General features: G+C 44.2%; 1 protein-coding gene across 2 annotated transcripts in view; it reads left to right on the plus strand.

Moving 5' to 3' along the window:
* The window catches only part of INO80D (INO80 complex subunit D), a 44900-nt gene that overhangs the window by 1444 nt on the left and 20332 nt on the right, over positions 1-23124 (plus strand). Inside the window, exons 2-8 of one of the 2 annotated variants that reach the window (XM_035137759.3) lie at positions 10904-10999; positions 11110-11356; positions 14685-15433; positions 16669-16777; positions 18454-18681; positions 18780-18883; positions 21682-21815. In XM_035137759.3, the coding sequence (XP_034993650.3) occupies positions 11139-11356; positions 14685-15433; positions 16669-16777; positions 18454-18681; positions 18780-18883; positions 21682-21815 (1542 nt within the window). In that variant the 5' untranslated portion in view covers positions 10904-10999; positions 11110-11138. The remainder of the gene's footprint in view (positions 1-10903; positions 11000-11109; positions 11357-14684; positions 15434-16668; positions 16778-18453; positions 18682-18779; positions 18884-21681; positions 21816-23124) is intronic. The other variant, XM_035137777.3, reaches the window with a different exon arrangement.

Raw genomic sequence — 23124 nt, forward strand, 5'->3', positions numbered from 1 at the left:
TGCTGTCAGAGGGAGATCGAGTCCAGCCTTGCAAAGGCATACTGGGTTTGTGTATGAAATCCTGGATTTTGTGAATGAGTTGGAATTGTAAAGGCTAGCCTCGTCGTTTCTGGCCGTTCGTAGCCTGCAAACAATTTACTACCCAAGCCAGGATCTCGGTGTATGTGTTTGTGTGTGTTAGGCCATAAATGCATTATACTGTACAAGGACACAGATAGCGTTCTGTAAATGGTTACTATATTGTTTCTGTGGTCAGTGTTTGAGCGTAAAATCTTCAGGAGAAAGTTGTTGCAGAAGATACGAGTTTCGGGAATGTCAGTTCAGAAATGTGGCTAGATTAGGAGAAATGTGTTCAAGTCCTTGAGGCTGGACTGTATCAATGCAGAGGTCTGCAATGGCCAGATTCCTAGGACAATGTTGCAAAATGTTAATTTGGGCTCGAATGCTTACAGTACATTCACCACCTCCATCTTCAGGTGAACTTTTGGCCAGGGTTGCAAGAGCTGTGAATCTAGTTCTGCGCATCCATGGAGGGAGCTTTAGATTTGTGTTTCTCATAGTGTGCCTCTTCAAGCCACATGTCAAAACAGTTTCTGAAACTGAAAGGAGTTTAGAATGCATTTTGGGACTTGTCATTGGGACCTGCCATTCACAGAAATTGAAAGGCTTAAAAACAAAACATAACAGTGCTCGAGTTCAAGGTCTTGGCTGCACTCAAAGTGTGTTTTTGGATCTCTGTCCTTGTTTTTTATGCAGAATAGAAGCATGGGGGAATTGAAATCAGATGTGTCAGGTGAGCTGCTCTGAGATTCCAGTGGAATACCTATATGGGCAAATTTTTATTATTCTTAGATGAACGGTGGGACATTTTCATTTTAGTTCTGGCAAAGAGTGTGGCTTCAAGTGTCTGTTCTGCAAAGCACTCGTGCAAGCATTCTGTTATGAATGCATTACAGAACTGTACCTTGAATGGACTTCCTAACGCTCAAGAGTGCTGTTATGCTGAGTGCGATAACTACAACTTTGTCGCTCTGTAGAATGATGGACCAAAACAGCAACCTATGACACTATAATCCTATGCATTATTTGGTGGTGTTTTATTAATGCCGTTTTGTCTGCGCTTGCGTAAGTGCTTCAAGGCTGAGGCCTGGTCTACACACTCTCAAAAAAGTCACCATGTGTTTGGGTTCTGGTTCATTATTTAAATAGAACCATCAAACTGCATAGTGCTTTTCAAAGTATAAGAGGACAGGTTCTTATACTTGTAAGGAGCTTACAATTTTAACACCACCAGCAGCAACCGTTTCTTAAGTGTATTTCAGTAGTTGCAGTTAGCTTTGGTAAAATTAAACATGGCCTTATCTTCATGGGAACTACATTTTTTTAAAAAACCACTGGACTCTTACTCCATTAAAATAAGTAAATTTTACTTTTAAATAAGTAGCTTAGGGTGGAAATGCAAAAAAAAGTTATACGAATACAAACATTACTATCTAAAACACAACTACCTAATGTTAAGACCCTTCCTTACCCCAAATACAGCATAGGGTGCTGACTAGGGGGCTCTAGTTAGCAGATGACGCTGTAGTCTAAAACCACTGAGCCTCTTGGACTTGCAGTTCAGAAGGTTGGCAGTTCGAATCCCCGCAACAGGCTGAGCTCCTGTTGCTCTGTCCCAGTTCCTGCCAACCTAGCAGTTTGAAAGCATTCCAGTGCAAGCAGATAAATAGGTACTGCTGCGGCGGGAAGGTAAACGGTGTTTCCGTGCGCTCTGGCTTCCATCACAGTGTCCCGTTGCGCCAGAAGCTGTTTAGTCATGCTGGCAACATGACCCGGAAAGCTGTCTGTGGACAAACACTGGCTCCCTCGGCCTGAAAAGCGAGATGAGCCCCACACCCCATAGTCGCCTTTGACTGGACTTAACTGTCCAGGGGTCCTTTACTTTTTACCTTTACCTAGTTAGCTTTTTATTGCTCTGCCCGTCTTACTGATTTCAGCAGAATTAAAGCTAATGCCAATCATGAATGTCAATACATCTTAAGTCATGAATGCCAATACATCTTAAGTAATTGCAAAATGTGGCTTGAATACAGTTGCATGTTATAAAGTAGTTCATTTCCATGATTGGCAAATAACAACCACATAGCCTTTTGCTTTTGCCACCTGTCCGCATGGAGCGAAGAACCTTTACTATCCACATTCAATCAGACACCCAGGCAATCAGGAGGTGTTAAAAATCTCACCACATGGGTGTATGTGCACTGAGAAATGTTATGACTTAGTAAGTGGTAGTTACTCTTCCAAAGCAGAGAGAACTACAATTTTAAAATGAGAGACAATCTAAAGTTGAAGGTTTCATTCTGCAAAGTGGTACATAAATACAATATTTCAGAGTAATGAGTATTATCATATTCCCTGGGCGGGTGGGGGGCTTGAGGGAAAGAACTCTAAAATGAGAGTTATCTGACAGTTCTCTCAGTGAGGTAGCACATGCTCCCCCCCCCTTTAGTACTGAATATTTTGGTTCCACCAGCCTACCCTGTCTTCAGATTCTAAAACTGTATCAGTTTTAGAAAGACAGAATGGGAGCAGTTTTGTCACATCTAGCTTCTGGAGATCTTTTTTATAAAGTGGCTCGAAGTGTTCAAATATAGAATTACCGATGATAATGAGAAAAATGCTGCTGGGACTAAATTAACATCTTTCTGATATGTGGGTGTTAATACTGAGAGCAAGACGATATGAGTCACTTTCACTCTGATCCTAAATGCAGGATGTGGAAATAAGTTGCAATGACTTTCAGGGGAACTTGTTTTTACATTAGGGGTACAGTAGTCTGCATGCACCTGGGAGCAAGCCCCCTTGAGCGCACTGGGCTTACTTTGGAATAAACATTCCATAGGATAGTGCTGTCAACGTCCATAAGATTGGACTCAATTCGCCATGATCCCAAGGTCCATGGAGGAGAGAAAGGTGGTGGCTCAAAGGGCTTTGTGTCTCACCAGTACAGTGGTACCTCTACTTACGAATTTAATGCGTTCCGAATGCACATTTGTAAGTCGAAAAAATTTGTAAGTCGAATCCCATAGGAATGCATTAGGAGAAAACATTCGTAAGTTGAAGCAACCCTATCTAAAAATTCGTAAGTAGAAAAAATCCTATCTAAACCGCATCCAAGATGGTAAGTAGAGTTATTCGTAAGTAGAGGTACCACTGTATTGCCTCCTAGGTGATCCCTCTTGAAACAGCAAACCAAGGAAAGGCTGACTGTAAATTCACATGAGTTAGTGTCTGCCGTGGAAGATTTTAGCAGAAACCCTGGGTAAAGGGATTGGGGATGCTGTGTATAGGCCATGGCTGATGGGATATAAAATGCTCAACAGCAGGTCATTATTAATATCTGACACTATCATGTGATTTCAGTATAAATCTCTAGAAATCAGTGGGGAGTGTCTGGAGCCGAATGCAGCCTTCTGGACGTCTCTATCTGGCCCTTAAACACTTCCCAGGGCACACCCCTTGCTGGCTCTACTTCCCACCCCAAATGTTTAGGTGTGTGGCCCTTGGAATTTTTCGGCGAAGGTACTGTGGCCCTTGGGTTGAGAAAGTTCCCCACCTTGAAAACAAAGATTGCAATTCTAAGCAAATAGTAGGGAAGCACCATTGAATTCAGTGGATCTTCTTAGTAAGCATGGGCTCCATCTGTGCTATGCATTTAAAGCAGTATCATACCACTTTATAAACAGTCATGGCTTCCCCCAAAGAACCCTAGGAAGTTTCGTTTGTTAAGGATGCTGATATAGTGTTCGAGATTCCCCAGGTGCCAAGTGTGTTTTGTGACTGATGCACGCCCAATTGCAACCAGGTGGAGATATCTGGATGCAAGGTTGGCGACTGACATCTCCATCTGGCTGGCCCCTCCAGCTTTCTTAAGCAGGTAAGCAGAAGATCACATCAATTTTTCACCTTTTCCTCCAAGGAGTACATGGTTCACCTCCCTCCTTAGTTAATCCCTACAATGACCCTGCAAGGCAGATTAAGAGGTTGTGAATGGCCCAAGGTCATCCAGTGAGCTTTGTGACTGAGTGGGGATTTGAACCCTGATCTCCCAGGTCCAACATTCTAACCACTACACCACAATGACTTCCTAGAGTGCTTCTGCCATGGGGTAGCTCTATAAATTATGTAGGTATATAAATATGGGGAAAGCAAACTGTCTCTTAGAGAAGGCTCTGAAATAATTTCTTTGAAGCTTGAATTTGTTTGTTTTATTCTGGATTGTTTTATTTGATGTTTTAATGTGTTGTACACTGGTTTGATATTTTTTTTAAAAAAATATAAAGCAGTATAGAAATGAAAAGAAAAGAAAAGAACGCATACATACATACATACCACTGCAAAAAAGGTACCTAGACATTCTGTTGTAGTGCCATTTGGTGAGTTTCTAACACTGATTGGGAGACCCCCTATTTCCCATACAGAGCTATAATTCCTGGAGTTTTCTGGGGTGAGCGATTGGTTGTTAAACCACTCTGAAATTGTAGGTCTGCAAGGGAATAGAGGTTTCCTAACAGCTCTTTGCACCCTTAACATGCTACAGTTTCCAGGATTCTTTGAGAGAAGGAATGACTGTTAAAAGTGATATGATACTGCTTTGATTGTATGGTGCAGATGGGTCCACAATTAGGATCATGTTGTCAGAAATGTAGCATAAGCTAGATCTCAACTGGTTAGATGTACTGTGACTGAATTTATTGGCCGCACAATGAGCTGTCACCCATGACAGTTGTGGAGGCTTTGGAATGTATTCAGATCTTTCCTTTTTCAGACCTGTGATAGTTTACTAACTCTCTTGTTAGTATTCTTCCACCATGTACAGCAGGGATTACTACTAGAAATGCTCCTGCCACAGAAGGATAAAATATTCTTCAATGGACCTGCCTTGTTTCCTTCCATATAGAAAGATTCTATATGAGGTCTGAATTTTGGGTGGGGGTGGGTGGGTGGGCGGAGATTGTAGTAGATGCCTGTGTACTCATTTCTTGGATATAGAGACACATATAGGTTAAAAAGTAAGTTGTAAATTGAACTATGTCCGAAAGAAGCAGTGTTTGAGAAGAGTACTAAAGAACAGGATTTTTGCTGAGGAGTTGCTCTGGGCTGTCATGACCTTACCTTGGCTGGTGACCCGCATGGCCATTTGACGCTACTATGATGGACAGAAGCCCTCAGATGCCAATTGCATTGTAGTGCAAGTCACCATTTCTTGGTAGTCAAGCAATTTGTATGACAACAGCCATATGCGAGTGGGGGAGGGGGGGAGAGAAGAGAATTGTTGGCATCCATCTGTCTCGAAGACTGGAGTGCATCGCTGGGGGTGAAATCAAACCACTGTGTTAGCAGCATCAAAGTAACCTCCCCAGGGTGCAAGCCTGGGCAGTTTGTATGGAGGTCCTGGGGTGACCAGACAGCTAGACACCCCTCTCGGTCTCGTTTATGTTGTCCAAAGGAAAACAGAGCAATACGTTTGGAACTCCCAAGAGTTGCCGGAAGGTGTTGTGCAAGGTGCCATCCAACCATCTTAGGGACCCCACTCTGCAGCTGTGTAGAGATTACTCTGTAACCTTTTATTCTAAAGGTATCCTGCAAGGCAACGAAGGTTGGGGTCCGTTTTCCTTCTATACGGGTTACCTTTCCAGGTTGATGAGTCCCATCTGCCCCTCACTTCCCTCTATATCACGTGCAGAAACTGCCTTCTTGACCATTGGACCCACTATTGGTCTTGCTCAATCTGCTGGAGTCTGCATGCAGGGAAAGCCCCTAGCTCACCAAGGATTTGAGACCAGTTGGCTCCCCTCACCTGGTTTAGCCAGTCGAAGCTGTTGCCAGGATGTGTCCATTGTTGCATGCTGACAGATTCTAGGAGCCACAAGTGAGAGCTGAGGGCAGGGTGGGGACCAAAGGTGGACAAGCTACCCCAGAAGGGGCACAACATGCCCCCTGCCAGAGGTACTACCCCATACATAAACACACACACCCAACATTTAAGTACTGTTAGTTTGTAGATGTTTTCAAAATATTGTCACTGTGATACTTTAGGGCAAGACTGTACCACATGATGCAGGATTGTCCCTTGCTGCTAATCATCTGGTCAGACGTCAATTAATGCCTAAGCAAGTTTGTTTGGGAGAAACAAACCACAAATGCTGGCTTGGCTGTTAATGCTAAGCCAGGCACTCTGTGGTTTGCCTCCCAGCTCTAGGAAGGGAGGAGCAAAACAGGGACTGATATAGCAGTGTGCACAGAATAATTTGCATAACTATGGCTTATGGTCAGCATTGCGACTGAACATGACAAGTGTGTGTCTGCAGAGAAACTTTGGTGGTGAAGCAATTGGCCCAGGACTCAAAGAAGCCACCAGAGTTGGATTGTTGGGTACAAAACCTGCTCCCGTTGGCACTCATGAGTGAGTGGCATGGATGTGAGGGGGAATGAAGACCGGTTTACAGAAGTATAGGGCAATTACTTTGAGCTGAATAGCGGCTGAGGGGAGAAGCAGGTTTTTATTATTATTATTATGTACTATCCTTCTCTTTAAAAAGGTTTTATCTTGTTTAATTTGTTCCTTTCCATGCCTGAGAACATTCAGTCAACCCCCTCCTACTATAAATACAGAGGATGAGCATGAAAACCTTGTTGTTGTTTAGTCGTTTAGTTGTGTCCGACTCTTCATGACCCCATGGACCATAGCATGCCAGGCACTCCTGTCTTCCACTGCCTCCCACAGTTTGGTCAGACTCATGTTGGTAGCTTCGAGAACACTGTCCAACCATCTCGTCCTCTGTCGAAAACCTTAATAAATTGCTAATCACGAATTGAACCAAAAAGAATCTGCCATGGAACCATGACTCCCAGAACACATAAGCTAGTCTAATCTTGTTTGTCATAATTTGTAAAAATAAAAAAAGCTATGAATTGAGGACTAAAAATATTCTTTCTGGCCTTCAAATCAAGGAACAATGCTCAGCATCTGTTCATATGAAAACCAACTCATAGCGCTTAGGGTGACCAAGCAACAGAACCCGGTCAGAATGTGTCTGTCAATTGGCTGCTGCGGTCACAGAAACAGGGAACAAGTTTTGACTCCTACCCCTTCAGGTGCATTGTACTGTATCGCTTTTTCCTGCATGCCATTCGTTTCTATTGTGGGAATGTAAATCATTGCACTTGGAGACAGTATTGAAGTGAGGGAAATCCCTGCTTTCTACCCCTGGCATTACCTGTCCGCAGCCACCACTGACAGGTAGACCATAAGGGAGAATAATGTTCTGCTTTTCTCTTCTGAAGACAGTTCTAAGAGTTGTGGAAGAGATGCAATTTGTTTCCAACACTTTGCCCAGCAAAAACAAACAAACACCCACCCAGGAATCTTGTTTGGGAGGGAGGCAAGTGTTTCCCCTCACCTTTTCAGGACCTGGAAACAAAGTCTTTAATTTGGAGGGATATGGTCTGGTCTCCCCACTTTGGCAATTGCCCTTCTATCCATCCTCCCAGGCCCTCTTGACAAGGATTTTTGTTTGATTTGAATGTTTATTGTCCATATAAAACATCAAATCCTTACAAACATGTTAACAGCCCACTGTCATCTTCAAGTAAAACAGTGGCCGGCAAAGTGCTATATTTTAAGGAAACACACACACTTAAGTGAGATCTGGTTGCTACTTTGATTTGCTGTATCTATACTACTGAATCTTTTAAAATGTTTGTGGAATAAATGCTCTCATAATTTGGATTGTTGAATCATTGCTAATTGCAGTATTATTTTGCAGCGTAAATTATATTTAATCCCTAAAATATAGGTGAGCGGATGCCAAATTGTCACCGTTAGCCATGGCACACAAGCTAGCTTGACGGTGAAACCATCATTAGAAAGAACCAAGGGCTACCAGATCGGAAAGGTAACCTTGTATGGTTGGAAAATAAGAGGGCATCCACTATGGAAATTAGACTGTGTTGCCATCAAGCTTCCTAAATCATATCAAAAATTATGCGTTGGTTCCTTGTATTCTTAAATATAACTTTGAGTATCAGTATACAAGTACCATCCTGTGAGAATGGCACCAGGAATTTGCAGCGCCCCTGCATGAGAGCAGAGGTGCTCCCTGTGCTGGCATAGAGGCTTACGTTCTTCCGTGTTGCTCAGCTGTCTGCTCTGCAGTTCAGTTGGCTTGTAGCAAAACCACCCCAAGGCTCTTGGGGCTTTGCTTTCCATCCTTTGGGAAGCTTGACAACACACCTGCACCCCCTTCCTCCACTTACTGCAGCTGGTGGCAACAAGTTTGACTTCATCCTCTCTTAGTTACCCAGCTCTGCTCACTTAAGGCCATTCCACACAACTCAGAAAGGTGTGCGGGATTTTTGGTCCAGGGCACTCACTGCTGACATCAAGACAGGGAGTTTTTATTTCTTAAAGCCACTCCTGAGCTTTCTTTATTCCTTGCATCCTCTGAAGGAATCCTACCTGGCCGGACTGATCAGTAGCCTTTAAATGCTGCCTCCCACCTGCTGTGTGACCAGGGAACATGTGTCATTTGCTTGGCAACAGTGGACCAGAGTTCCCCTTCCAGCTTTTGCTCCAGACCACCCCTACACAGTTTACTTGTCCAGTCTCCAGTTTGGACCCTGGTAACTCTGCATCTGCCAGGAGTCGAGAGGGAGGCTTTGATGTCCCCTGGTGACAAAGTGCGAGCAGTTTTCTGAACTATCCCAAACAATGCTCTGCTTGTTTGCTATTCAGAAACAAGAGGATGTCTGACCCTTCTTCCCTTTTCTGACGTGAGAGAGTAGCAGTGAAGGAAGGTAGAAGGGGGCACATGAGATGGCAGCAGGTTGAGGGAAACATCAGTTGTGTGGAGCATTCTTGCAACTCCCAACGTATGTGGATGGGTCAGATACTGAGAGCACCTGAATGCAGTGTTAGAAACAGGGATAAAAAAGTTAGGAGCCAAATTTTTACCCGCCCATCTGGCCGAGTTGCCCCAGCCACTCTGGGCAGCTCCCAATCAAGTGTTAAAAACAATACAGCATTAAATATTAAAACTTCCCTAAACAGGGCTGCCTTCAGATGTCTCTTAAAAATAGGATAGCTGCTTATTTCCTTGACATCTGATGAGAGGGTGTTCCATAGGGCAGGAGCCACTACCGAGGAGGCCCTCTGTCTGGTTCCCTGTAACCTCACTTCTCGCAATGAGGGAACCACCAAAAGGCCCTCGGTACTGGATCTCAGTGTCCGGGTTGAACAATGGGGGGGGGGGAGATGCTCCTTCAGGTATACAGGACCGAGGCCATTTAGGGCTTTAAAGGTCAGCACCAACATTTTGAATTGTGCTCGGAAACGTCCTGGGAGCCAATGCAGATCTCTCAGGACCGGTGTTATATGGTCCCGGCTGGGATCCTGGGACCTGGGTTGTGGGCGCCAAAACAGAATGTCTAGTCACCATTTGGGGGGCTGGCAACATTTTTTCTTTATTATTTTGATAAGCATGAACTAATACGCAATTTACATAAGAGACACATTGTTACTATCACATTTTTAGCAGAAATTGTTAATACATAAGTGTAATTTGGTGTTTACAGTAAAAATATTGGCACCGTACTTCAGTATTCAAAACACTCTACTTTTTATTGTTAAACTCCTTAACATATTGACTATCTTTAACATATACTTGGAGCCTTCAAAGCACATGCATTTCAGTAATCCTTGAGTGTCAGCCAGGCAGAAAAAATGGCACCCATATTTTTTAGCACATGGAGAATCTTTAGGCACAAAGTGCGGCTGGCACCCTGCTAATTTCAAACCCTGTCTGGGAGGCAGGAAGCCTGGTTGGGCAAGTGGTGTTGGTTGGTTGGCATCTGCCTGTCTCAGGAGATAATGGAAGAGTGAATCTTTGGGGATCAAGTCAAACCATCTGAGTTACAGTGCCTGCTGTGGCTGTAGAGACCGATGTGGGAGAGACATGTTTTGTTGCAGCTGGAGCAGATGATGGCGTCCAGTTGTGCTGCTGCAGATGCACCATGGCATTTATTCTTTCTGCGCTCCTCGCAGCTGTCATTGCTCCTCCGGTGACTGCTGTGGATACATGACCTGACAGATTGTCTCTAGGTGTTGCGGTCGTCTGCAAGGGATTCCCACGCGGCGGTGTTAATGTTGTCAGCTTTCATGTCATGTCATGTTTGCAGACATCTTTGTAACACAGTTGGTCTGCCAAAATTCACGCCAAGTTCTTTTGCTCGCTTGTAATGATAGATAGTTGGGTTTTGTACCAATACCTTAAAAAGCAACAATTTGAATATAATGTCAAGCATAGACTCGTGTTTTAATCTGTGAAGGTGGAAATTCAGCTGAAGGGGAGATTTAAAGCTGAGAAGCGATGGGTGGGGAAAGTATTCAGCACCCCTGCCCTTACCTAGTGTCAGTCTGCTCCATATTGCTCTCTCTCTCAACGTTGCTTTTCCAGAAGGATTGGCAAAGGATGTTGGAATTCGCTTACCCCCATTTTGCATATGATGCCAGCTTGCTGCCATGATTTGGTGCTAAAAGTGGCTGTAGCTAAAACAGTTCTAAAACTTGCAGTGTACCTAGAAGAGAGGACACCAGTGAATGCTTCCTCATAAGTGGCTGGTAGAATTCACTGCAGCAAATTCTTTGGAAAATGGAGATAGCATCCTTGGAGATAATCCTGTGCGAAGAGTATTTCACATTCAAATTGTTAAGTTGGTGTTCCAGCTGATGATTTTTCTGGGGAGATCAAATTGATTCATTTGCGTGCGCTCTGTGAGCAGTGTAGTTCTGTTTCTTCCATCCATTTTCATTAACGCAATTTCTCTGTGTTATTCCTCTTAGACAATCTGCTTCATATTGACTCGTCACCATTCCAGGATAGTGGTGTCTGCGGGGCTCTTTGCTGACATTGACATGGTAGAGAAGATTTAAAATTGGGTAACTGGTCCTCTTCAGATAGATTAGAACTGAAACTTTTTATTTTCTTCGTTGTCTTTGAAACTCATTTTTAACTGTTTTTTTTGTGGTGGTGGGGGGTCTTGTTTCAGCTGATGTTCACAAGGAAAAGAGTCACGTGATGTATGAAGGCAAACACATACACTTTTCTGAGGTTGACAATAAGCCGCTGTGCTCGTACAGCCCCAAACTGTGCAAGCAGAGGCGACTTAACGGCTACGCCTTCTGTATCAGGCACGTTCTGGAGGATAAGACTGCTCCCTTCAAGCAATGTGAATATGTGGCCAAGTACAATAGCCAACGCTGCACCAACCCCATCCCCAAATCTGAGGACCGTAGGTAAGTAATGGGAGCACAGTTTTGAAAACAGCAGCAGCAGCAGCGACAATCTCTGGGGTGGCCTGAAGCATCTGGTCAACAGTTTGAATGGGAGACCACTTGGATTCCCCCTCACTGCCTCATTTTATCACCTTGGGTGGAGTACGATTAAGTTGTTGTGTGTGTGCAGAATAAGGTCCATTCTCACAGTGAGAATTCCCCCCTCTCTCCCCCCAGATCTTTGGAGCGTTGAGAAAAACCCAGAATAGTTTTAAGGGATGTGCTGGGGAATAAGGGGGAAAGGGAGTCCCATTGCATGTGCAGACCATGTGTTGAAATCCACCCCTGTTTCTAAATTATCCTTCATCATATGATCCCAGCCAATCAGGGATCACATGTGAATTTGATAATGTCATGCTGTGCCATAATCAGATGTGTTTACATGGCAACATCACTGAGGGCAATTGTCCATATTGTTCTTGCTAAGGAGGATGGAAAGGAATATGTTCCTTGTTGCTAAGACAACTAGATCAGGGCACTGCAGGGTTTGGTGTGCTGGATGTGAAAGTGGGCAAGTACCACATCTCCACTAGTTGTGCAGAAGAGAGAATGAAGTGTTCTTTGAAGTGCTTGGATATCACCTGGTGAAATCTTTAAAAACAGGGCCTCTCTGTAGAGCAGGCATCCCCAAACTCGGCCCTCCAGATGTTTTGGGACTTCAACTTCCATCTTCCCTAGCTAACAGGACCAGTGGTCAGGGAAGATGGGAGTTGTAGTCCCAAAACATCTGGAGGGCTGAGTTTGGGGATGCCTGCTGTAGAGTATCTATGGGGTGAAACTAACACAACCCTTCATATCTCAATGCTCCTCATGAATAGGAGCAGAATAAATTATGCAGACTGAGGCAATATTTGCCCAGTTCTTCCATTTGCATAACTTGTGAGGCAGAGTACCACAAGTTTCAACAGTGAACCAACATTAATAAAAGTGACTTCGGAAATCACTGGAGAAACGCTGCCTGCTGAACACACCGCGGTTTCTGCAGACACCTGGCAGCAGATCTTCTAATATGACATTGCAGGTTGTCAAAATGAAGGAATTTTGCTCCCAAGTAGAATTCCAGCCTTGCCTTCCTAGGGTTGTATCTAGGTGTGGCCCTCTAGTGATGGAAGTGCTCTCTTGTCCCATGGAGGTTCCCATGAATAAAATGGGAGGAAATGATTTTCACTGTTTCCTCTTTTATCCAGCAGCCCTCTGTGCCACTTCTTTTATGCTGTTCCAAAGCAGGTTCCCCCCTCCCCGCTATACTTTGCTGTTCAGATTATTCTTCAGCTAGTAGCGAATACTTTGGGCTTTGAATTAGCATAATTTGCCAGTTTTTCTGGGGAGGCTGATGCGATAGGCAGTAGGAATGCTTTGTTGTGGCTCACAAGATGAAGTGTATAACTTCCTAACATGCGTGTTTTGGGAAGGCAAGGGAAGTTATCTAGGTGTGAAGCATCATGTCACAACATTGGAAAATGGAGGACAACAAAAAGAAAGCATAAGCGTATCAGTTTAACACATTAAAGAGGCAGACTGTGGACTTATTCATAACTGGAGGTGTATAAAAAGATGGTGTATTTCCTCTTCAGAGTTACTTTTCCTTAAGATTTGTAATTGAAGCAGGGGCTGCCTACTCAAAAGGATTCAAAGGATTTTGAAAAGGATTCAAAAGAAACACAGTATTAAAGAAATGAATCATATCTGCAACCCTAAATTCTGAAATTGGGAAATCTGAATTCTGCAAGTCCCCAGTTAGCATCAGTATTAAGCTGTTTTTAATATTGAACTTTAAATTGCACCTTCTGCTGAAAATTGGAATGAGGTGAAGGCAGTATGTAGGGACCCAGGTGGTGCTGTGGGTTAAACCACTGAGCCTAGGGCTTGCTGATCAGAAGGTCGGCGGTTCGAATCTCTGCGATGGGGTGAGCTCCCGTTGCTTGGTCCCAGCTACTGCCAACCTAGCAGTTCGAAAGCACGTCAAAGTGCTCCGGTGGGAAGGTAAACGGCATTTCCGTGCGCTCCTCTGGTTCGCTAGAAGTGGCTTTGTCATGCTGGCCACATGACCTGGAAGCTGTATGCCGGCTCCCTCAGCCAATAATGCGAAATGAGCGCGCAACCCCAGAGTCGGTTACGACTGGACCTAATGGTCAGGGGTCCCTTTACCTTTAAAGGCAATATGTAATCTATTCATTTATTCAACAAGATTTATATACCACTTAATTGACCCCCAACCCCCAAGTGGTTTACTTAAAGCAATATAAAATGTATATTTAAACTACCAGCAAAATAAAATGTTAAAAATAAATTGACATAAATAAATTGAAGCATATATAAAATCAGCATTTTTTCTCAAGGAATAAGCACAATAAAATTACATATTAAAAATATGTTTGGGGGCATGCTTGCCTAACCAAAAAAAGTTTTTAGTGGCTGCTGAAAGCAGCACAGCTAATACATCTGCCTAATATTAATGCATTTCACCATTAAGTGTTCCACAGTGATGATTATAACAACAACCTACCCTCCATCCAAGGCTGGCTGGAGTGCATTATCCACTTTTTATCTTCTCAACAGCTGTGTGTGGAAGTTTAGGCTGAAAGAGGGTAGCCCAAAAATACCCAGTTAGTTTCATAGCTGAGTGAGGATTTAAACCCTGGTCTTCCTGTTTCCAAGTCCAATATTTCCAGGTTTAAAATTGTTTGCCTCAAGCCAAAAAATGTATTCCCTCTTTGCTCTTTGACTTCATAATTCTCAAAGAAAAAACCCACCCACTCTTGTTCTCTGTTAAACCATTTTCTATCATTTGGGCTACTAATAAATTTTCTGCTTTGCATCCTTTTCAAGCATAAGATTGAAGTGTTAGGGATGCAGGCTTTTCACAGAAACGTGTAGAACCTAACACAGTTATTTTTATTAGGATAAGAAAAGAGATCGCCTAGAAAGAGAGATACCTGCTGGGCTTACATGTCACAGTTTTTCCATATTTGGACTCCCTTGAAACGCAGACTATAATTCTGCAAATGTTCTGATGTGCAGTTCAATTGGAAGTACATCATATCTATAGTTATAATATAGCTCATGTAATATGCAATTCAAATAATATCTTTATTTTTGAAAGTTTATAATTGGCTATGAGATATTCATTTAAATGCTCTCCATTGAGGTTCCTATCAAAAAAAATTATACTTATGCCATTTAAGTTACTTTCTCATGAATTCTAGTTTTTTTAATCCTTGGTTTATAGTTTCACCATGCTTCAGAGCTGGCGAGGAGAAAATAATTCTGATGGTTTTGCTTCTTGAAGGTACTGCAACAGTCACCTGCAGGTACTTGGCTTTTTACCGAAAAAGGAGAGGAAGAAAAAGAATGACCCCATCGAGGAGGTAAAGGTTCGGCACCAGATGGATTCTGTGGCCTTCAGCCTGACAGTTCCTCCACTGGCCTTGAAGATGCCCAATGGACTAGACGGGATGTCCCTCTCTCCACCGGGTGCCAGGCTTCCTCTCCACTACCTGGAAGCGGAACTGGAAGACCCCTTTGCTTTCAACGAGGAAGATGAAGATCTCAAGAAAGGGGCAACGGTCAAGAAGAAGCTGCAGAGCAAATTAGCCCAGAACCGGCAGCGCCAGAGAGAAACGGAGATTCTGAAAGTTCGCCAAGAGCACTTTAGCCCTCTTCCTGCACCTTTGCAGCAGCAGCAGCAGCAGCAGCAGCACTCCCATCTATCGCCATTACCAACTTCTCTAAAGCCAGCAGGGCTACCGCAGGGCTTGGTCTGCAAGTCACCTCAACCTCAGAACACCAGCCTACCAGTGCAGGGAGTGGCTCCCACCACGTACACTATAGCACAAGCCAGGCAGCCGTCTAACAAAAGACTTCTGCCTCCCCTGCACCCTACTAGGGCTCCTGGCCCAGACCCACCTGGGGTGGACAGGATCCTTATGAAAGCCACAGCCTTCTCTCCGCACTCATCCTGTATGAGCCGGCTACAGAGACTGGTGAAACTGTGCACTCAGAAACAGCAGCTGGATGCTGATCTGTTTCCGCATTTAGGTAAGTGGAGGATTAATGGTACCTGAATGTTTTTTGATCATTCGGCCTAGCAAATTTGCCGCTGATTGGTAACGGTGCGCAATTGGAAGTACTTGACTAAACTGTATCCTTGCAAGTGCTTGCTTTTTAATGCAGAAGGGCAAACTAGGCCATGGGCAAGTGTTTCTGCATCCTGGCTCACAGCTAAGTCCTGTAAAATTGAGCTCGTTACTACTACTAAAATCTCATGGATTTGTCATTTTGTTTTCAAGGCAGTTCTTCTAAGCACATGAAGAAAGGGAGCATGGCTGTAAGTCTAGAGGACCAGTTCTAGCTTTTGCCATGCACATAAACAAGGAATTTAGGATGTTCTGATTGTTGGTATGGTATAAACGTTTGTGCTTAGGCAATCCCAAGTAGGAGAAAGTGTAACGGCAATTATGGATATATAATAGACAAAAAATGATGAAGCAATATTGCAGTATACTCTACCATGTGTTGTGCCCCATTGACTGTGTTGCCTTCATCCTATGGCCAGAAGTTAGCCTAGAGCACATTACTCTTTTCCATCTCAGATGTGGACCTTTGATCCCCATGCCCCACAGTGGCTGAGTATGTCTGTGCTAGTGAGCCTAATCACAAAAGCCCAGGACTTCGTGCCGGGGAAGAAGAGGCATAGCTAGACTTGCAGGGCAGTGGTGATTAAGGCTATCATAAAAGCATAGGGTTGGAAGGGACCACAAGACTCATCTAGGCCAACCCCCTGCAATGCAGGAATCTCAGCTAAAGCATCCAAAACAGATGGCCACCCAATCTCTGCATAAAAACCTCCAAGGAAGGAGAGTCCACAACCTCCTGAGGGAGACCATTCCACTGTTGAACAGCTCTTACCGTCAGAAAATTCTTACTGGTGTTTAGTTGGACTCTCTTTTCTTGTAACTTGAATCCATGGGTTCAGGTCCTGCCCTCCAGAGCAGGAGAAAACAAGCTTGCTACATCTTCCATGTGACAGCCATTTAGGCATATGTGAGGAAAACAACCCTACATGTGGCCATATAACCTTGATGGGGCGGGGTGAGATTGCAGCTGTTTGGGAAACGTCCATATGCGTGGTACATCTTTTCTCTTTTTGTTCTTCTCATTCATGCACTTATAATGAGGTTCCCAGTTATGATGAGGCCCTCTGTTGTGCTGCCACAACAGTGCTTTTTATTTGACTACTTTATTTTTTTCACTACCTTTCATGCTTTTTCCAGGGTTGGACTGGTCTGAAGACAGTGGAGAAGAATTGGAAGAACTGGAACAAACCTCGCCATACCAGGTTGCATGGTCTATTCGGGAAGCCCTCAGATATGACAGGAATGAGTAAGTGCATACAACTCAGAACAAAAGACTGAGTAATTAAGTGCAGAATGTGAAATAATACAGAGATCAGGCTGTTTTTAAAACTGTTACCTGTAGGTGAGGGTAGGTATAGTGGAAGAGGGTATTTAGAGAGACTTGGATTTGTACCCCCAAAGCTTTCTTTTTTAAAAAAATAATTTTTATTAAATTTTATACAAATAAGACAAACAAACAGGTCATGCAATATAAAATCTGTCCCCTCAATTACCCTCCACCCGCGAGTCCACTTCTGCCACCAGTAGTACCCGCGGCTGTTGAGAATCAAAGGGGTCCAGTATAAGGCTGGGTTTGACCTCCCCCTCCTCCCTCCCCCCTCATCCCCTCTCTGCCACTGAAAGGACAGGGGTGGAGGGGCTCTGGGGATCGGTTTCCCCTCAGCTGCTCCTTTAACACAGGCCTTAAACAAAACATAAGCAGAATGGAGGTCTACTTGTGCCACTTGACTTCGCCGTCCTCTTTTCTCCCCTGAACATGCTCCAAAATCTTCTCTGGAGCATTGGGGGCCTTCTGGCGCATGTTTTGGGGGTACACAGTGGGTTGCAGGTGAGATGAGAGGGTGTTGAAGTGCCATGGCGTAAGAGGAAGTTCGTTCGTGCAGTGAGTTCTTATCCCAAACATTTTAGAAATGGCTGGTGAACCTAAAAAAAAGATACGTATAACATAGAAACAGAGGCCGGAATCAGAATAACGAAACTTGATCAGTAATCTTCTTGTCCTCAGTGGAGGTATTTGCTTTTCCTATCTCAAAAGCATCATTTTGTAGTCCATTCCTAGGAGCAGCTGTCATGGCAAAACAAAAACAACAGAGGATTGGTCACGAGAACTGCTGTGTTGCATGGTATCACAACTTGTGGTTTTTCATTAGTATGGCCATTGCACCACCACAACAGTTTGTTCATAGTGGAAAGGGATAGTATTTAATTTATTTTCTATATTTCCCATCAGTTCTGTAATTCCTAAGGTATATTTACAATAATTACAATTTTATAGTGACAATAAAAAAATGTAAGTGCTTAGATTCTCCCATCAGCAGAAGTTTGCTTAGAGGATGCTTCTGCTGGTGGGTAGGAGGGGGAGTCAAATTTCTTCCCCTTGAGTCCTTCCCCCTGAGAATTTGCTCCAGAGGGAGGGGAAACCCTTTGGAAAAGCATGAAAAGTGGTGCTCAAGCTGCAGGGGAAAAGGGGGAGCTGAGCCCTTCCATATATGGAGGGACAACTCCGCATCCAAGCCAAAATGAATGGCAAATTCAGTAAAACACCCCAGTTAAACCATGAAGGGTAGAACCAGGAATAAAATCAGGGGGTAAAACTTTTCAAATGGTAGAAGCCTGAGAAAATAGAAATACATTAGCGTGGACTCTAGTGTGGGCTAGATTGCCAGAGGGGATATTTTCATAAATGGGGTGCCGCAGCCTTCTCCCTAGTTGCCAGCCAATGTGTGTGTGGGGAAACCATCCAAAAATGAATACAGAGCTCAGGGAGGTTGACGTGGAAACAGACATTTCTTCAGGTACAGTACTTGGGACTTGCACCGTACAGACAACATAGCAGTATTACATGTTTGCAGAATTGTGACGTTGGGTTTTGAGTGCCAGCCACTTTATCATCTGCTTTTCCCTCCCCACGCAATCTCACAGGCCAGATGATGATGCTGACGCCAGTGGCAGGAGCTCCCGCATTTCCCAACTTTGCACTTACTTTCAGCAGAAATACAAGCACCTCTGCCGCCTGGAGCGGGCAGAATCTCGCCAGAGGAAATGCCAACATACATTCCGGAAAGCCTTGCTGCGGGCAGCCAGCCGAGAGCCGGAGTGCGCTGGGAAGCTGATACGGGAGCTCCGAAGAGCTTCGTGTACTCGAAACAGGTGAGGAACCACCCACACCTGACAGTACAGCACACAAATGATATCCCAGCCTTTTCCATTTTTTGGTGCTAATCTTCTTGGGTGTCCTTTTGTTTCAGCACAAGCCAAGTGAAGCAGAGGGACGTGTCACCATGTAGAGGGACAACAAAAGGCGAACCATGCACCAACAAGGCTCTTCCGTTCACTAAACATTGTTTTCAACGTATCTTTTTCCACTGTGTTCCTGTTCCTGTTGTGGGCTAAAAACGTAATACAGTCGTACTTTGGTTGTCAAACTTAATCCGTTCTGGGAGTCTGTTCGACTCCCGGAACAGATGGAAAACCAGGGCACAGCTTCCGATTGGCTGCCGGAGCTTCCTGCACTCAAATCGGAAGCCACATCCGATGTTCGGCTTCCGAAAAACGTTCGCAAACTGGAACACTCACTTCCAGGTTTTACCCGGTGTTTGGGAGCCAAAACGTCTGAGTATCAAGGTGTTCGACAACCAAGGTACAACTGTAATCTACTTCTGGCCATCTCCCATTTCCAACGAGTATTTCTGGGGACACTCCTGCTAGCTTCTCTGCATGGTGCTTCTTTTCAAGCTAGCAACTCATGGGAGAGATTTGGGAAATCCATTCTTAAGCCAGTGCAGTTGTGTCAGCTCTGAAGCAGCAGAGAGACCCTGAAACAAAGGTAGAATCCAGGGGCCTAGCCAGCATTTGAATCTGTCCTCGCTTCGAATCACTGGCATCAGGTCAGAATTGTTTGGTTAGGGCTATGGTACACCTTCAGGGTGGAGGAACAAACAGATTTCTAGAAATGTCCCTGTACTGGACACAAGCAGCTGGCATTGCCCTGTGTGAGGTTGGTTTGTCAGTTTCCGCAGAAAGTCTGAATTATCTTATAGCTTAAATTGCTATAAAGGTTTCAGCAGGGTGTGAAATCTGCACTGTGAGGTAGTACAATGACCTAGAATGAATAAGAGATGAAAGACCTATAATTCTGCAGTATCGACAGACGAGGCAGAGATCAGGGAGAATGAAAGTCCTTATGTTAGAAGCCCTTACAATGAGCACGAGTACGTGAAATTGCAGGAGCAAAGAAAGGAAAGTTTCCAAATGCAGCAAGCTCTGAATTTTAATGAGTTTTCTCTTTCCCACTCCTCTCTCAACTTCAAAATTCACTTAAATCTCTTGCGGCTCCCCCCCCCCCCGCCCCTTCCTAATTGCAACTTTAGCCTTAATTTTAAAGTTCCTCTAAGGCGTTGAGGAAGAACTGAGAATTATAAAGGGATCAATGAAAGGACTTTTGTAGACATGACAAGCACAGAGCGTTTGAAAGAAAAGTGCCATGCAGAATATTGACTATGCTTTTAAGTGCCGGTCTTGGTAGGGCTGTTTGCAGACTGGAGCTGGCGAGTTATGTGAATTAGTCCACCGACATATCTTATCTCGCAGCCTCTGTGTGATTGGACACCACACAAGGGCACTGAGCTCACAGGCAGGAAGCTCCATTTGTAATGAGCCAGCGCTGCCACAAGGAGGCAGCACTGCCACACGTAGGCTGATGCTTCAGCCCTTGCTTGAGCTGCCATAGAGATACTGTAATTCATTAGCGCTTCTCTCCTAAATCACTGCCCTGTGTTTATCCCACCAAGGAGTCCCTAGGTATGTTGCTCCCTGTATACCTTCAATAATGATCATTCCCTTGTTCACATTGGCTCCATTCAGGCTTTGCTCTCATAAAGCCACGCCTTTTGTCCCACACCCTACATCGTGTCTTGGTTGTGTGCTTGGTTGTGTGAAAAGAAAAAACAATGTAGAAGTTTCTGTTCATGGTGAGTAGAGGTTTCTGCATGTTCAGGACACATGATTGTGCTGCTAACCAGAACATGCAGAGCCCCTACGTGGAAGCAGGAACTTGTGCATTGGTCTTCCTCATCACAAAGTTGCACGCAGATGTTGAATGAAAAATATGCATCATCAGAGGTAGGGCCGAAAGCTCAGCCTTGCTCTCCACTCTTCCCACTCCTGCCCTGTGTGAGTCACTAGGGTTTAAAGAGCTGAAGGAGAACCAGGAACCTTGCAGCTGCTGCTGGGATACAATGGCCACCATCCCTGAACATTGGCCATTCTAGAATTTCAACAATGTAAGGCTGTAGGTGCCCCACCCATGCCTCAAGTCAGGCTTTCTCAACCTTGGGTCTACAGATGTTATTGGACTACAACTCTCAACATCCCTGACCACTGGTCCTGCTAGCTAGGGATGATGGGAGGCCCAAGGTTGAGAAAGGCTGCCTTTAGCAGAAAGTTGAGCATGTCCCTCAATGGCGGGAATGATGGTGGTGAATAAACACAGGGAGAAAGCAAGTGAAGTGCCTAACTCAGGAAATTGCATCATGTAAACTTGCATGTTGAAGGAAAATGCCTACTGCTGATTTAGGGAGGGGAGGAATAGATGAGAGAGAGAGACTAAAATGCATTGAGTTTATATATCTCTTCTGAACAAAATAATGTTGAATCCAGATTCACTGTATTGACTTCTTCTGTGCGTCATCTGTCAAAAAGGCAGGAAGAAATTTATAATTTTTATGTCCTCTCATATGTGGATGGCAGAAATCCTCTTTTTAATATTTGTGTATGGATTCTCATTAGTTGGTTAGAAAGCAAATCTATTGATTGCATTGCCCCAAAAATCACAGTATTGATTAAGAATCTCCAGGAAACAAGTCACACAAACTCATTAGCAAAATAGCTGCTTCCATAAACCCATCTTAATAAATTATAAAATCATTAGTAATTCTGCTTGATGGCAGTTTCTATTTTATTTTTTTGCTTTTAACTGTTGACTTCACATCTTCTGTAGCTGCAGCGTGAATGCCATTTAAGGAATTGCTCCAAAGTGAGATATTCGTTGGGAATAGAATTCAAGGTTCTGTATCATACTCTCTCTCTCTGTAAATCATGCAGTCTCCTGCCCCTCCTTTGTGTGTTATTCCTGACGACAGAGATACCCAGATATCCTCTTGAACCGGTCACAGCAGCTTTTCTCAAGCTGCACAGCCAAGTTTGCAGACGGACAGCAATGCTCTGTGCCAGTTTTTGACATTACGCACCAGACACCCCTGTGTGAAGAACACGCCAAAAAAATGGTAAGTATATTTGCTAGTCAGAATACTTGAAGAACACCGGCAGCAGTATTTCCATCAAGCCGGGGGATGACATCAGCGTGCAGCTTTCGCTTCTGCCCCCTTCAGAAAGCTGTAAGGTGAGCTCTGATGATAACAAAAAATAAAATAAAATAAAATGCTATATCAGCAGCCCTTTTTGACTGAACTCATCTAAAGGATTATGGGGAAATGTTTCAAAGATCCTCCTTCGCTCATCCTATGCAAGCTTATGCGGAACAGAGTCTCCCTGAATTTAACAGTCCCAATTAAGGGTGCATAGGATTGCATTTAAGAATGATTTCCTCTTTTGTGACTCCGTCATGTCTACCATGAGAATATAGAGAGGCTGTTGGCAGTATCCAACTAATTTACACCAGCACAAGGATTTCAGCTTGCGCTGTGGAACTTCTTCCCACCCCCTCCCTAAATCTTCGTTCCTGACTCTGGGGAGCCCCCAAGCAGATTTAGGGTGTACACAGTGGGAGAAGACTGGGTAGGGGGAGTTCTGCTGCACAAACAGAAATCCTTGCACTGACGCAACAAGTTAGTTGGGATATTCTCATAAGCTTATAGGTTATTCTCCTGGAATGCCTTGTCAAGGTGGAAACTTGAGCATTTCAATTTGTTCACACAGTTTATTTTTGCCAGTTACGTCGGTCAGTGAAACGGAAGCTCTCCTCATTTTAACTTCTTTCCCTTGACAATCTCCAAACTGCCTCTCAAAGGTTTGAACATTACCTTTCCCCTTTGCTAGGCACAAGAGTCATACACCATAGCCAAGCTAATAGCTGGCATCTATCTGAATTTGGCTAATTCCCAGATGACTCTCATTTTGTCATCAGACAGTTTCTTACTGGCACAAAGCTCAGTTTTTTGGCTGCACTAAACTATGTGTGGGGATCTAGCCTGTGGAAGCTCCCCGTCATACCCACTGTGTTTCCTCCTTGCCTCTGCCCACCATCAATGGGAGATTTTCAAGCCTAAACGCATCACAGGGCATTTTCATGGAGGTCCAGTTGGCTCTAACAGGAGGCTTTTCATATCTTACTTTGGCAAGGCGAGGAAGGTTAAGGTGTGTGTGTGTTTGTGTGTTGTGGGCAGGTGTGCGGGTGTGTGGGTCCCTCCCCACCAACATGCTCTACCCACACTCACTTTCATTTTTTCCCCTGCTCATGGAAGCTTGGCCACAGGGAATACAGCCCTTGGGAGTCACCCCAATATAATCCACTTTGAAGATCCACCCCATTTAATTATAGCGCCTTGTGAAACCCCATCTACGGAAAATTACATT

This window comes from Zootoca vivipara, chromosome 1 (genome assembly GCF_965207765.1).
Source record: "Zootoca vivipara chromosome 1, rZooViv2.hap1.1, whole genome shotgun sequence".
NCBI classification, from domain to species: Eukaryota; Metazoa; Chordata; class Lepidosauria; order Squamata; family Lacertidae; genus Zootoca; species Zootoca vivipara.